General features: G+C 39.5%; 1 protein-coding gene across 7 annotated transcripts in view; it reads right to left on the bottom strand.

Moving 5' to 3' along the window:
• The window catches only part of LOC149184533 (E3 ubiquitin-protein ligase UPL3-like), a 67,346-nt gene that overhangs the window by 5,665 nt on the left and 44,269 nt on the right, over positions 1–17,412 (bottom strand). For all 7 annotated transcript variants that reach the window (XM_089417578.1, XM_089417575.1, XM_089417574.1 and 4 more), the window contains exons 7-8: positions 314–556; positions 101–222 (exon numbers count right to left, since the gene is read on the bottom strand). In XM_089417578.1, the coding sequence (XP_089273704.1) occupies positions 101–222; positions 314–556 (365 nt within the window). The remainder of the gene's footprint in view (positions 1–100; positions 223–313; positions 557–17,412) is intronic.

The raw sequence follows: 17,412 nt of genomic DNA, 5'->3' as shown, positions 1-17,412 counted from the left end.
CATGGAAACCTAATACGAATAAGAAATTCTTCTATGATTCAGATCTGCATCTCTTGCTCTACATGGTCATCGTGAGTATGAAATAACAGATCCTCAATACCTTGATATGTTTGTCACGTGAAGAAAAGATATGAGCATTTCAGCATTGCTAAAATATACCAACTTGCTAATGATGGCAATAGACTTGTGTCGAATAGGAGTGTTCACGCTTGAGCCATAAACCTATTTCATCAGAAAGAAGGCCATACATTGCAAATCATTCTAGAGCAACATGGTACAATTAATTTTCATATACAGTGGTGGCGGAACTAACCTGGACTAGGACAGGAAAAAGATCCAATCCAAATTGCAACAAAATCTCTGGTTGATCATGCAACATCTTTTCACGAGTAGACATTTCTCTCATAGTTCCATTTAAATCTTCACCTGTATTATTATCAGGAACGTGACTGTTTGCAGGACATTTAGAGAACACATCATAATTGGGAGGAAGAGAAATTGTCCCTTCAGGCAAAGGTGGAAGAAGCTCATTCAGTAAAGTCACAATTTCATGCATCTGTATCAAAAGCGACAGCATGTGCCCATCAGCTCATAAAATCCACATGTGGGCAATTAATGCAGAGACTATAATTTTCATGGAAAAGAATGACCACCGAGCAAGGAGACTTGGAAAAGAAAAATCAATCTCACAAACAATATAGCCAATTTATATTAATTTATAGATGCTATCAATCCATTGTGTGCTTCCAAATAAGCAACTTGAAAGGAGAGCCGCGCTTCAAAAATCCAAAAATAAATCCAGAAGGTTGAAATTTTTTTCTAATCCTCACTTCAAAATCTTGTCAATATGCCTTGAAGCTGAACATAATGGGCATACTGTGTGCACAACACCAGGCAGTATGGTGAATAGGAAGAAAACTTTGAGCAATATCCAGTAATGGAATGAAAATATGTATAGCATTCCCTCCAACTAAGAAAAAACATATTCCACTAATATGTCTTCCCACCACCTCTTACGGACATTACCTTTATTTTCAAGTTTGTTTTTAAAAGTATTTTTAATTACATGAAAATGAAAATGAAAACATGTAATGCACGTGTTAAAACTGTACAGGTATGCATTACATATGTATTTTTATTTTTGAATCATATTAGAATCATGTTAAGAGTTCCAGAAATGTTATGATGACCAGTGAATGGTCTGCATGAAAAGATGGGTATCAGGATTGACATATCGTTGGTCCATGATGTGAGATGCCCATCAAGCTCTTTCCCAATTTACAATCTTTTACGCACTCTCAAATTTGATTTCCATTGCATAATTCAATTAAATTTTGGAGACGTTCAAATTTGACCATTCACAGTGCAATTGAAAATTGAGGACCATGATACCAGAGAGCCCCCATTTTATATGTAAAAACCTAACGTACACTAGATCCATAAGTTCACCTGACTCTGCATATTTAGTCTTTGTTATGCATGTGTCAATAAGTTTCAATTTTTAAATAAGTATATTGAGTCATTGTTATGCTTATTATGTTTAAGTGTTGGATGATTCTCTGAATATTTCAGCTTGGTGTGACAATGAAAATGACAGATGACATCACTGAGAAGCTTACATCTCTGTCCCCACACTTGACTTCTGCATCTACATTCACCAGGCCTTGACTTCATCTCGCTCTTCTAATATGTATTACTTTGGGTTTTAGCATTTGGTTTTCCACATTTCTCATGTACCTTGTACCTCTCCCTTTTAGCTCAATACTTGAATCTTTACCTTTATCTGCTTTTGATAGAGATGCTTTCACACTCCCACTTGCATCTACTCTTGATGTACATTTGTAATCCCATTAATTTAATTTCCATGCTCATTTGTCTAACATTAATAAAATTATCCTATCTTTATCTATGTTTTGTTGTAACTTCAGCTTTCTGGCACAATTCAGGTATTTCGTATTACTCAGGGTGCAGCCATAGAAAGTTTTAGTTTAGTTTGGGCATCAGTTGATCAGCTCAGATAAATAAAGTTTCAATTTGGTTCCGACATCAGTTGCTCAGCTCAGATGAATGACTCAGTTGACATTTTTTTAAGGTTGGCCCCAATTCAATTCTGCTGAAGTTGAATGACTGTTTAAAGGGTATCTATAATAACAAACTGCTGTCAAAAGTCCTCAAAACAGTACTACATAAGTAGGGTGAAACTTTGAAATATCCTCCAGACAAGAAGTCATCCATGGAATGGCTGAAACCAAAAAACACAGAAAAGAATAAATTCTTGGATACAAGTAGTATACCAAAAACAGTGAAGGATGACAGAATTCTCACTCCAAGAAAGCTCTATTACTGGATCTATCAGCCTAGGGATTGGATCCCTGGATCCCCAGATTGGACACAGACTGGGATCCAGATCCACCTCGGATCCACTCCAAAACTACACAAGAGGGCACCAGTAACGGAAGAGGCCATCATGGCAATTTTCTTCTTTTCGAAGATTTGGCATAGGAACTGAATGTATAAGGTGCAAAACCTCAAGAGTCAAGACAATGAAGAATAGCGAGACAGGACCCTCAACGATCAATCCAAGAACTATAACTACTTAAGCATTGCCCAAATCTAGCAAGTGCATGATCTCCCTCCCATTGCAGTCAACCGCACTTGGTGTCGCAAGTTTTCAATGTTTTAGTATATAGACCTCATGTTTTACTTTACTTTTTGTTCTTTATATAGGAGACGTTTTAATACTCCTACTTTGTATAGACATCATTGTACTCAGAGTCCCATTAACCTAATTTTGTGATCATTTGTTGGTCATTAGAGTTCTAGTGCTTCTAAGCCTCTCTAACCAAAGTTGAGACTAGAACACATGTTTGATGCTACACAACCATCAAAAACTAACACTCCCTCTTAGCGAGGAAGGTGTTCTAGATGATCTCATAACATCCTCCAATACACACTGCTGATGTTTGACAACAGTGACAACCTGCCATTGCATGCCAAACCATTGCGCAACTCTGATTCATCTACTACTCTGTGCTAAACCAATCTTGCATCTGTGATATTGCTAACATTGTGTTGTACACCCTGTACTGCTACCAACTTTGCTCTGGGCTACAACTGATCTCATATTGTTGTTGTTGTTGTTGCTACAACTACTGCAGTCTGCAACTGAGAACAAAATTTTGTCCCTGCTCCTGTAAAGGGTTCTCTGCCATACCCATCTATTCTCTGAAATAGACGAACTTAGCTTTCCCTAGAGTTTTCGTGAGTATATCTGCAACCTACTCTTTTGTGAACATGATGTAGCTGGACTGCTCCACACTGCACACAATCTCTAATGAAATGGTATTGAATGTTTGTGTTTCGACCTATCATGAATCACAGGATTCTAAGAGAGCTTGATGCAAATTATCACAGTGGATATTGGTTGCCTCCAACCTCTGACTGAACAAACTTGCCAGCAACTTCCTAAACCATATAGCTTCGCACGTGGTTGTGCTAGCTACCATATACTCTACTTCTGCAGAGCTCAATCCTACTGACTTCTGCTTCCTATAGCACCAAGAAACCATCCCTGACCCAACATTGAAGCAGCACCTTGAGGTGGTTTTCCTGTCCATTTAACTGTCTGCCCAATCTACATCTGTGAATCCACATAGTCCGACACCATGACCTCGTGTATATCTCAATCCATACTCGATTGTGCCATGCAAGTACCTCAGAATGTGCCTTACTGTTGTCCATTGCACTCTCTTTGGTCCCACCATAAACTGACTGAGATTGTTGACCGCGAAGCAGATATCTAGCCTCGTGTTGACCAAATACATGAGGGAACCGATAAGCTGTCTATACAAGGTGGGATCAACATCCTCATCCTCTTATGCATTGATCTTCCTCGAGTTTGTAATCATAGGCGTAAACATGGGTCTACATTCTTGCATCTTGAATCTCTTCAAAATCTCTGTAACATATTTTTCTTGACCAAGGAAGATCTCCTCGTCCTTCCGCCACACTTCCAAGCCTAGGAAGTAATGCATCAACACCAAGTCCATGTCAAACTCGGCTGCCAAGTTCCTCTTGCAATCCTCTATGAGCCCTGATGACCCTGTCATAAAGAGGTCATCCACATACAACACTAGGATGAGTGGCTCATCCTCTACCATCAAATAGTAAAGGTTGGAATTTGCATCACTCTTGACGAATCCCATTTGCCGCAAGTAGTTGTCAATCCAACCATACCATGCCCTAGGAGCCTGCTTGAGCCCGTATAGAGCTTTCTTCAACCTACACACATGTGTGTGCCTCTCATGTGTCTCAAAGCCCTCTGGTTGTTCTATATATATATCCTCCTCTATCACCCCGTCATGAGTCTGCCATCCCATTTGTGCTACTAAAGATATAATTGACCGAATAGAAGTATATCTCGCAATTGGGGTGAAGGTTTCCTCGTAGTCTATCCCTTCTTTCTATGCATACCCCTTTGCCATGAATCTAGCCTTGTACTTCTCCACACCGTCGTCTACAACGTACTTGATCTTGTAGATCCAACGAGATCCCACAACTGACCTGCCCTCAGGTCTCGGCACTACCTCCCAAACATCATTCGTTGTGATAGAGCTATACTCTTCTACCATGGCATCTATCCACACCTGATGTTTTGCGGCCTCCTGATAGCTAGAAGGTTCTTCAATCTGTGCCACCAAAGCTTGGTACCTGTCTAGCTATTTGCGTTCTCTTTTGTTCGTCCTAGGAGCTCCAATGAACTCCTTTGCATCTCTCAATGTTTGATGAACTTACCTTGAAGCGAACAAAGTTCCTTCTATAAATTAATTACTCCAAAAGACTTGGAATATCAAGATATCCATGAGGATATAAATATTATATTAAATATGTGAATTAGAATGAAAATGATAATGAATTACAAATGAGAACGAGAGGCTTGCTTATATATCAGGCAAGTGTCTCCTCATGAAGAGTCATGTCTCATTTAGACATGCCTCTTCAACCTAATTACTAGTTAACTAATCATTATTACAATTTATCTTTGTTATTTATATTTATATTATTTATATATATTTTATTTGTTACATTGCCTCCTTCCTCAAAGAGCTTTGTCCTCAAAGCTTGTCGATGAAAAAAGGCTTGACCTCTTTTTCGGCTTCGAAAGTCTTTATGTCTCGGAATATTCATCCTCGTCGATACAAGTTGATATAATCTTCTTAGTGACAAACAAAATTGTCGCACCGAGAAGGGATCAGACCATCCCAAATTAATCTTCTGTATAGTACTCTGATCATTGGAATTTTGTAACAACTTGTTAGCGTAAGACTGGATTGATTTTATGTCATTATTCTCTGAAACATCAATTTGTTGTTTCTGGTCTGAATGGTCCTGATACGTAGCATGGTTGAGTTGTCTACTCTCATGATTTGAAAGTTGATATGGGACTTTACTTTCCCTTATTGGGCATGTGCCAATTTTTAGATTTTCTTCTCGCGAAGATGTCGTTGAGTTGGTTATGAAACATTCACTGGGGATGTTCATTGGCTGAACTGCAACATCTAAGTGTGACGTTTCTTTAACTGACTTGTCTTCTTGAGTTGTCATATTCACTCGATCGGTATTTGTTGTTTTGTCATCAACTTGAATTCCTACATTTGATGCTTCTTTCTCGATCAGTGGTTGTACCTTGTTTACTAATGACTTCTTATCCTTCTTAAGTTTCTTAATTTGTGACAATAATTTTTCGCTATGGTTTTTAAATCGAGAAACTTCTTCATTTTTGTCAACATTGATTTTGTCAATTTCTTTTTGCATATTTTGTAATACCTTTTTACCTTCTTGAGACATTACTTTTGAAATATCTGAGATATCTTCTGGTGATACTGAATTTCGTTTTAGTGTAAAATCTTGGAGCATTATTTTCTTCTTCTTGTAAGAAAATGTTAAAAACTTCTTCTTGGTATTTAGAATAAAGGAACCTAGAGTTTCCATCCAAGGTAAACCCAAAACAATGTCATTATCGTTAAAACGTAAAAGTTTTCACGGTGAATTGTGAAGTAAAAGTGCAATCTCCAATACTTAGGTGTAGATTGCTTATGTCATATTGTTTGTCATAATCGCCAAGAATATTCTTTTGAACTATATTTGATTCAGGAATCATCACCAATTGGTTAGCCCACTTAGGACTAACATAATTACTTTTTCAGTAGGACTAATAGTGATTATGATATCTCTTCCTGCGAGCAATCCTTTGATTTGAAATAATGTATCAACATATTTACCAAAGGTTTCAGGAAACCTTTCATCTCTCATTTTCGGACTACACTCAATTTCTTTATCGTCAATGGTTGACTCCATTTTCACTTTGTTAAGATGAACTTGGGATTTTTTTTTTTTAGTAGTTCCTTTATTTTTTATATATCTTTTTCAAATATTCTCCTTTAATGTGGATTGTTAAAAACTTGAATACCCTTTTATTAAAAAAATACTCCTTTATATTGTTTCCCTCTATATATATGTATGTATTTCTTCATATTAAGTCCCCTTTTCAAAATAACTTTATTATCTTATAATAATAATAGTTTCACTTCTTCTTTTTTTCTTTTTTCTTTTTTAATAATAAATTGGTCCCCTTTTTTTATATACTTAATTACTTCCTTGATAAATTTTTAATGTCACCCCACTTAATAAATATAAAGGTCACATCTTTTCATATGACACGGTCATGATGTTAAAATACCATGGGTTGTTTTTAAAACCTCCGTTAAAATGTTCTCCACGTAAAAAGTAAAATGTATTCCTTTTTTTTGTTTTTTTTTTTAACTTTTTAAAACACCATGGGCAATTACCACGGGTTGTTTTTAAAACCACGGGCTTCTACCAGGTGGTTTTAAATCTTTTTTTTATATATAATTTGATTTTTTAATGTTCTTTTATTTTTATTTTTTTTTACTTTTTCTTCTTCTTTTTTTAATTTATTTACTTATATTTTTTTTTATGGCCAAAGGTCACTAGCGAATTGGAGACCCTCCAACTAGCAAATTTTCTTTTAATTTTAATTTTAATGGCCAAAGGCATAAAAAAAGGGAGAAAAGGAGAAACTCCCAAATTCTGAGCAAAAGCTTCAATTGTACATCAACACGGTTGACGAATTTCGATAGCGAAGGACCTGGATCAAAGAACGAGCTCTGTGCACTGGTTAAGCAACCTAGAGGACCGAACTGATCCAATACCAAATGAAACGAACAAAGTTCCTTCTATAAATTAATCACTCCAAAAGACTTGGAATATCAAGATATCCATGAGAATATAAATATTATATTAAATATGTGAATAAGAATGATAATGATAATGAATTACAAATGAGAACGAGAGGCTTGCTTATATATCAAGCAAGTGTCTCTTCATGAAGATTCATGTCTCATTTAGACATGCCTCTTCAACCTAATTACTAGTTAACTAATCATTATTACAATTTATCTTTATTATTTATATTTATATTATTTATATATATTTTATTCGTTACATACCTGCTGGTTCAACTAGTGGTGGGAGGATTGACCAGCGCCTCATCCTGCCTCTATTGCTTGTCTATTGCAGACTCACTGGATCCTCTACAACTGAGGATATTTTGGTATTGGTAATAGTACTAGATCCCTATGACTGTCCTTGCGGCGGTCCTAGTTGCTACCCCTGTTGCTAAACCAATGGAGCTTATGTTGGCTCACTTTGATCACCTGTCGGCATCTCCCAAGATTTCTTGAAGGCTCTATCTTCCATAAACTTCACATCCCGTCTCACAATAATCTTCCTACTGCTAGGAACGTAGATCCTGTATGCCTTAGAGGTTTAGCTATACCCAACCAAATATCCTCTCATAGTCTGGTCCAACTTGGTACACTTCTCATCTGGTACATGGCAATAAGTTATGCTACCAAAGATCTTGAAGTGATTAACTCCTGGCTTCTTCCCTGAGAAGACTTCTTTTAGTGTTACTTTCCCCAACGCCATGTGAAGAACCTTGTTCTGAATATACACAGTCATGTTGCATGCCTCTGCCCATAAGAATCTAGGCAAATCCTGGTCATATAACATCGTCTTCACAAACCCAACTATAGACCTGTTCTTTTGTTGTGGGTTGTATGGAGTTGTCCACTCCCTCTTGATGCCTTCCTTTGCACAGAAACCTATGAAGTCACTATCTATGTACTCACCTTCGTTATCTGAGCAAAGTACCCTCATCTTTCTCCCTGTCGCATTCTCCACCAAAGCCTTAAACTCCTTGAAGCAATCTAAGACCTCATCCTTGGACTTTAGAAAATAGATCCAGGTTTTCCTGGAATGATCACCAATAAAGGTGACGAAGTACTCGTACCTTCCAAGAGATCTAGTGGACATAGGGCCACATATATCTGAGTGTACAAGTTGTAACACACCATCTAATTTGCGGTCACTTCTTGGGAATGTTGCCTTAGAAAACTTCCCAAGCATGCACCCCTTGCACACATCATCGTGTTCTATGCCTAATTCTGGAACACCTATTACTGTCTCCCTAAACATTCTAAGTGCTCCATGATGTAAATGTCCCATACTCCTATGCCATAGTTCATTAAGGTCTTTCCCTCTATTACTGCTATTGCTAACTAGTGCCATTGGAGAGTCCAATTGCAACTTGTACAATTTGTTGCTCTGTTTCACCCTCTTCCAGTGCTAATGCTTGATGAACACCTTCTTCCCTACAAAGTGGACATCATATTCCTTATCCTGTAACTAGGATACTGAAATCAAGTTCATGCTCAATCCTGCCACATGCAATACATCTGTAACAGTGGTGCTTTCTACTGACTCCCTTTCTATGTCAATGTTACCTCTCCTAACTGGAGTGCATTTCAACCTGTTTCCCATTGTTATTTGGAATTCCATTTTCTCCTCGTTATAACTGGAGAAAATTTCTCTAACTTTTGTCATGTGAGTTGACGCTCCACTGTCTATATCCCAAACTCCCTGTGAATCTAAGCTAGTCAAGCAACCAAATTCGTCCTCCAATCTGGAAGACAATTCCATAGCCCCCTAGTTATCAAATTTGTCCATGGCCATACTAGAGATTTCTAGAGAATTTATTAGAGACATCCTTAGTATAATTTTGTGTCTTTTCTCTTCCTACCAGTGGTGATCCTACTCTGCGAATTTGCTGCAAAATCAACTACGCCTAGATCAAGATTTTGCTCCGCAAAAAATGTTGATCTACTCACCTACTGCCTGCTGGTATTGCTCCTGGAAAGATCAAACCCTTCCTGCGACCGGCAACTGGTAAATAGAACCCCTGTCTAGCAATTCGAACTACCTAGCCAGCCTCTGCGCAAATTTGGAGAAATTGTGTTGTTGCTCCCTCTGAACTGTGAATTTCTCCCTCTTCATCTCTAAGCCACTGATCTGTCAAACTAGCTTTGATACATGTGAAATTTTCCTTGAATATATTCTTCTAACTAATTAATTATGCAATTTATTTGCTACGGCAAACAATGAATAAATCACACTGCAATTCTTCACAAATAAAAACATTGTGGAAAATAAATAGGAACTGATAAATATAGATGCACACAAACATAAAATTTGACGCTGTTGTTTTTGGACAATTGTCCCCGGAAAACCCCAATGCGGGAAATCGGTGCAGCAAATGAGGGTTTTATTATTATGCAGCAATGAATTTCTGAGTACAATCAAGGTGCCCAAAACTGGCGATCCTCTACAAGATAAACTGGCCACAAAAATTAATGAGACAAATCTTGCCTCACTCGACATTGATCCAGCTCCAAATGTGTCATAAATTGGTCTTCTCAAAACCCTTGCATCAGCCTCTACGAAGATGCTATGCAGTCCCTCACGTGCACTACCTGGACGCTGCTTTGATCAAGCCATCCAGCCCAATCCAACCTCTTAGAATGACTTGCTAGCCCCTCCGGAATTTCTCCTGGCCTCCAACAACTAAATCGACCCTCATTCTAGCAGAATCGAACTCTTCCCCTGAAGCTTCCTGCACAACCTCACTGAGGAAAACTCGGCCCTCCTGTAACTGACTCTCTGGAACTGGAATCACTCTCTGCCCCTCACTCACTCTGTGTCCCCTCTCTAGCTCAATTCTTCTCTACTAAATCAATGCAACTAGGAAGCTTGATTTCTGCCAAGGAACTTTACCTCAAGTGTGTTTTGCTCCAACCCCATCGACCTCCTTTTATAATCTCTCGTTGGCTCACCAACGGCCATGATTAAATCCTTATCAATGGCTAAAAGATCATTTCTAAGTTGATCCATGTGATTTTTTTGAGAAATCTCAAAAAAATTAATTAAAGATTAATTAACTTAACTGAGGCATCTCTAGGTGTTTTCTCTAGAAACTTTTTTTGCGTTTTGCAATTCTAGTGTTTCTAAGTCTCTCTAACCAAAGTCGAGTCTAGAAAAATTGTCCCATCAAAAACTAACAATATTAACATGAGTACAATGACAATTATGAAGACTGAAACTAGTTACATTTTCCAACACTTTGAAGGACAAGCTAAGAAATATCCAAATGAGAAAAGGAGATCCCATCATCACGTATCTTTCCAAGTTCAGCCAAGTTCGAGATGAGCTACCTACAGTGGGCGAGACTGTACAAGACAGTGACCTTGTGAGCCTTGCGTTTCTGGGACTTCATAAGTCTTAGGAGAATTCCCAGGATGCAATCAATGGCAAAGAGAATATTCCTAGTTGAAAAAGGTTACGGAGTGACTGTGTCCAAGAAGAAATTCAGAGAGGGACGAGAGATGGAAGATCAACAAAGACAGAGGACGAGGAGAACTTTGCCTTAGCAGGCAAAGGCAGCAAAGCCAAGGGCAAGAAGGGCCAAGTTAAGTTCGAGTCCAGTCAGAAGGGCGAGAAGAAGAAGAAAGATCTGAGCAAGATCAAGTGCTTCCATTGCCATGAGTTTGGGCACTATGCCACTAAGTGTCATCGTCGGAAGAAGGCGTCCAGTAAGGATCATGTGGCTCATTAGTTAAGGTAGATGGGTTTTCTTCTCAGTTCGAAAAAGATTTCTCATTGATAGCTTGCATGGAAAGCTCAGCAGGCAGCGGTGTATGGTACATTGATTCTAGAGCATCCTTCCATGTGACCGAAAACAAGGAGTATTTCCACCAGCTGAAGGAGAAGGACATGCAGTTACACATTCAGCTAAGAGATGATGGCAAGTACTTGACTAGAGGAATTCATACTGTTAGTTTTGAGAGGGAATATGGTAGCTCTCTCCATATCAGGGATGTCCTCTATGTTCTAGGCCTGAAGAAGAACCTTGTTTCAGTGGCTACCCTAGAGGATAACAATTATAATGTCATCTTCAGCAAAGGTAAGGCTTACCTCAAGCACTTGGCTTCTGGATCAGTGAAGCAGATTAGTGTGTGAATGAAGAATCTCTACAAGTTGCAGGTTGAGACTTGTGCAGCCTTGAGCAACCAAGCAGGAGGTTTGCATAGCAGAGACGTGAGAGAACTTTGGCACAGGCGCTTGGGACACTTGCATCATGGGGCGTTAAAAGATCCTTCAACAAATAACCAAAGGACTACCACAATGCGTGTTTGATCAACACGTTGTGTGCAAGGAGTGCACACTTGGCAAGTATGCCAAATCATATTTTCAAGGTCGAGACAACAAAGCCAAAGGGATTTTGGAGTTGGTACATTCAAACATATGTGGGCCCTCCTCTTCTCCATCTCTCATGAGAAATAGGGACTATGTCACTTTCATAGATGATTATTCTCGGAAAACTTGGATCTTATTCATGAAGAAAAAGGAGGAGATCATCTCCAAGTTCATGGAGTAAAAGGCCTTGGTAGAAAACCAAATCGGGAAGAAGATCAAGGCATTGAGGAGTGACAATGGCGAGGAATATGTCTCCAAAGATTTCAGGGACATGTGTGCCAAAGAGGGCATTAGGAGAGAGTTGACAACGCCCCATAACTCTCAATAGAATGGGGTGGCTGAGAGAAAGAAAAGTAGCATAGTTGGAGTGGCCAAGGCCATGCTGCATGACCAGGAACTACCTATGTTCTTGTGGGAAGAGACATGCAACACTACAGTATTTTTGCATAACAAAAGTCCACACAGGGTGCTTGGACGAGTTACACCGGAGGACGCTTTCATGGGCAAGAAGCTCGTTGTTTCTCACTTCTGCATCTTTGGCACAAAAGTTTACTGTCATGTGGCCAAATATAGCAGGAAGAAGCCGGAGCCCACAACTGAAAAGGGAATTTTCGTGGGTTACAATGAGACATCTCGGGCGTATATGGTGTATATACCATCACTCAAGAAGACAGTTATCAAGCGAGGACTTCCCTTCTGCAAAGTACCCTCTATCTGAGCAAAGTGACTTCATTGCATTTTTGGATCACAAATTGAGTCTCAGCCAGGATCACAAATTGAGTCTCAGTGAGGTGGCACAAAGGCCGCACAACAAGATGACCATGAGTCAACACAGGATGAGGAGAGACCAGGATGAGTGGAGGCAACCACTCAATCAGTGACTCCCAACACAGGAAGAGAGCCAAGTGGACCAAGAGGCCTCCTAGGAGCAAGTTGAGACTCCTAGCTCTATGTTCAGGTAGACCAAGCAACCACAGAGGTACACCAAATATATGGCATTGATGACCGAGTTGTTGGACACAAAGCCTTCTTGTTATGAGGAGGCAGCCTATTAATTTTAGTTAACAATGGTATGTCTATGCTTAGCACAATTTACTTCAATGTCCCTTAGTAGCCCAATAACAATTTCCAATAGCTATCACAATAATCACATTGACAGTAAAAGCAGATAGAACATGAAACAAAATGCAAAAGACAAGCCAAGACAAGAGAACACCAGATTTTGCGGATGCCAAGGACAAACCCCATGTGGGGGGAAAGCCCTTTGATCAAATCTTCTTATATTATTATATCAAAAGTTCAGTAGAGAGAGACGAGGCAACCACTCAGTCAGTGACTCCCAACACAGGAAGAGATCCAAGTGGACCAAGAGGCCTCCTAGGAGCAAGTTGAGACTCCTAGCTCTATATTCAGGTAGACCAAGCAACCACAGAGGTACACCAGATATATGGCATTGATGACCGAGTTGTTGGACACAAAGCCTTCTTGTTATGAGGAGGCAGCCTATTAATTTTAGTTAACAATGGTATGTCTATGCTTAGCACAATTTACTTCAATGTCCCTTAGTAGCCCAATAACAATTTCCAATCGCTATCACAATAATCACATTGACAGTAAAAGCAGATAGAACATGAAACAAAATGCAAAAGACAAGCCAAGACAAGAGAACACCAGATTTTGCGGATGCCAAGGACAAACCCCAATGTGGGGGGAAAGCCCTTTGATCAAATCTTCTTATATTATTATATCAAAAGTTCAGCAAAGAGAGAGTACAAAAGTCAAATTGACTTGCCCAATTCAAAGTCAAAACAACCCTGTAAATTTTTACAGTCAAACTCCAACCCTAACCAAAAAGTCAACAATGGTCAAAATAGCAACAAATCATCCTCAAAGCAACTCAGTCAAACTCGGTGATCAGGAGGTCAAAGTCAGCCCAAAACAACTTGGTCAAAGTCGGTCAAAGGAGAGAAAACTGCAGTAGCCTTTCTGCAATCAACGTTGGTCAAATAGTCCAGAATTCCTCGATTTTTGTGCCCAAAAATGCGGACTAAAAAGATCAAACTTTTGACCCCAAAAATGCAATGAAACTTGGTCTTCAAGCCCTCGGTAAATGTTGGTCAAACCTATCATAGAACTCCGAAATTTCAGTTTGCAATTTTCCCAGAAAACTCGTCCTTCTTGCCACGTGTGAGAGAGAGACACTGCCCAATAGTTGTACGAACCAATGAAGAGAGAGGAGAATGTGCAAGTGTTGAATGTGTTAAATGAGGTGTGAGGTCTCTTGTATTTATACAATTCGTTATGGGTGAAGAGACACATCCATTAGGCTTCTTGAGCCAACATGATGAGACTGACCTGAACAATCTGCACATGTGTGGGCATAAATTCAAAATCACACTTATGCTTGTCTGCATGAGAAGATCTTTATACCAATCTTGGACCTCTCGAAAAGAGGAATCCAATGCAATCATCATCTCCATCAAATGAGTTGTCCCAAGGTAGAATTTTTCCCTAGTTGCCAATTTTAACACTCCCTCTCAACTAGGGAGAACTCCACCTACCAATCCATCATTGATCATCATGCCATCCTGTCGTCATGTATCATCTTTGTCATCTCATCTCTGCTCTGCTGACCCGTGAAGTAATAATGAATAAGAATTGATCAAGAGTGAGTCACAAGACCTTACCACTCTCCACGGACAAAAGTCAGTCCAGAAGTAGAACCTCAAATGATCCCAGATCAAGTTGTTGAACAACACACATCTTAGACCTAGGGAGTACGGCAATACATGATGCGTCCATCAATAGTGCTATGGTCCCTATCCACATTTCCAAACTCATTGGCCAGATGAGAGGTACTTCCCATGAGTCCCGGACTACAAGGGTAGGATGTATGTTGGGGCATCAGCAAGAGAAGGTGAACCACTCATCCTATGCATATGTCAATCATAGGGGAAGGTGAACCACTCAGCCTACACACATGTGTCTAGTAGGGGAAGGTGAACCACTCACCCTACAAACATGTCACCATGGGGTATCACAGGGGAAGATGAACCACTCACCCTGTACACAGCGCACCACATAGGGAAAGGTGAACCACTCACCCTATGGTCGCTCATAGCTCCAAGAATGTTAAAATTGCCAACTAGGGCCAAATTCCACCGTAGGACAGCTCATATGATGGAAATGATTATTGCATTGGATTCCTCTTTCATAGAGGTATTTTGATATATAGATCATCTCATTCTGACAAAGCAAAAATAGAATTATGAATTTATTTCTCTTATGGACAAATTGTCAAGGTCGGCTCCAGTCAAATGTAGGCTCATGAAGCCCAACAAATGTGTCTTTTCACCCTCAATGTTGTGTATAAATAAGAGAGACCTTTTCCTTATTTGGACATCATCATCTCATCACATCTTCTCTCTCATAATTGGGTTCAACAACATTGGAGGCTTCCCTCTTCTACTTCACACGTGTGGCTGGGCGCTCTTTCTCTTCTTCGCACATGTGGCAAGAGGCTGAGTTTCTTCTGGGCAGAACAGGTCGAAATTGCAGAGCGTTAACCAGGGGGAGTTTGACCAGCGTTGACCTAGGTTTTTGGGCCAAAATTTCGCTTTTCCTAGGCCGCATTAATTGGCACAAAAATCGAGGCATTTGGAGTGGTTTGACCAGCATTGACTTCATGTTTGAGTGCAAAAAATTACAGCAGACTTTCTCTCCTTTGACTAGGTTTGACCAAAGATTTTGAGCTGACTTTGACTCTCTTGGAAGGTTGAATTGGACTGTTGTTTGGAGGATGTTTTGGGGAAGGTTTGACCACCGTTGACTTTCTAGTTAGCGCGGATTTCACTATTGATTTAGCATATCTGTTTTGGGCTTATATTTGTACCCTCTCTCTCTGCTGAACTATTGAAGAATAATAAGAAGATTTGATCGAAGGGTTTCCCCAGATTGGGATTTGTCCTTGGCATGTACCACATCTTGTGTCCTCTTGTCTTGGCTTGTCTTATGCATATGATTTTATGTTCTATTTGCATTCATTGTCAATGTTTATAAGTTAATGTGATTGCTACTAGATATAATTGGAATTTGTTATTGGGTTGCTAAAGAACATTGAAGTAAATTGTCTTAAGCATAGAACATACCATTGTTAAAATTTAACACGGTATTGGAGCTAAGGTGAAAACAAAGCCCAAGCAAGAGTGAAGCAAAGAAATCACTAAAGGAAGTTGTTGGACGAGGACTTGGATCTAGTCCCAATGACGACTACATCTTTCTTCAAATTCAAGGACAAGCTCAAGGAAAAATCCGACTATCATGCATGGAAGATGATTTTGGATTTGACTTGTCTCCTTCAAGTGCATCTGTCGTTGTTCAAACCAAGTACAAGAAAGTTGAGACAAAAGCTAAGAAAATTATTGTTGATTCTATTCATAAGCCTTTGGTTGCATAATTTTTGATTTGGAAACATCTAAGGAGATGTATGAAAGGCCGGTTAGGATGTTCAAAGCGAGCAATGCGAATTAAATTCTCTTTCTCAAAAACAAGTTGAAAGATATCAAGATGGATAGCGGAGAATCCATCCAACGCTACCGAGATGAAGAATGATCTCCTATCTATTGGAGAAGTCATTGCTGACCGGGATTCTCTCTTATTGCACTTATTGCACTTGGAGGTCTTACAAGAGATTGGGATGTGTTCAACACCACCATCCTCAACAATGACAGGATTCCAGGATTTGAGGAACTATCAGCCAAATGCACTCAAGAAGAAATAAGGATGATGGAAAGAGACAAGCCCTCAAATGGAAACAATCCTATTGCCTTCTCCGCTCATTCTAGAAGAAGGAACAATGTTGGTTCAAGGAATCAAGAACAAAGGTTCAAGTCGGGATTCAAAGAAGGAAGAAAAGGAAGGTGCTTCAATTGTAACAAGTTTGGCCGCTTTGCTAGAGAGTGTTCTCACAAGAAGGATACTCCAAGAGAGATGACAACAATAACAACAACAACTTCAAGGGTAATGGCAATTGAAGGAACAACGGGTTCAATAACAAAAGAAAGAGGAATACTCCTGCTGCTCGAAATGGAGGTGGTCGTCCTCCAAAGAAATCGAGATACTCCAAGTATGATGAAGTTAATGTTGTAAAGCAAAATGTATTTTATCGTATTTATGCCCTCTCCACCGCCTCTCCTCCAAATACATTGGACCACTGGTTGATTGATAGTGGTGCCTCAAGGCACTTCACTGGGTACAAAGAAGCTCTCTCAAACTTGGTTGAAAAGAACACAAATATGTAAATTATACTTGGGGATAATGCCACTTATCCCGTGAAAGGAATTGGGACCGTTACTCTTCACTTAAATCAAGGTCAAACCCTTCACCTACAATAAGTGCTATATGTACTTGAAAAAGAACTTGGTTTCTATTTCTACGATGGAAGACAAAGGTTTTAAGGTGTCATTCATTGATGGGAAGGTTCGTTTTTGCCAAAGGAATCCAAGAGATGCATTCACTCTAGGATTCAGGGTTGAAGGTCTCTATTAGGTTAGAGGAAGTCCGTTAAGAGCAATGATTTGGGACACCTCTCTTCAATCTGAATTATGGCACCGAAGATTTGCAAACCTTCATTTTAAAGCCTTACCCGATTAACAGGGATGCCCGAATTCAACTTGAATCATGAAGGTGTTTGTCAGGGATGTGAAGCTAGAAAACATACAAGGTGACCATTCCCCACAA

Source organism: Pinus tabuliformis, chromosome 3_2 (assembly GCF_031772625.1).
Source record: "Pinus tabuliformis cultivar Carrire ecotype Pingquan chromosome 3_2, CPIR1, whole genome shotgun sequence".
NCBI lineage: Eukaryota > Viridiplantae > Streptophyta > Pinopsida > Pinales > Pinaceae > Pinus > Pinus tabuliformis.
This window is presented reverse-complemented; position numbering and strand designations above follow the sequence as displayed.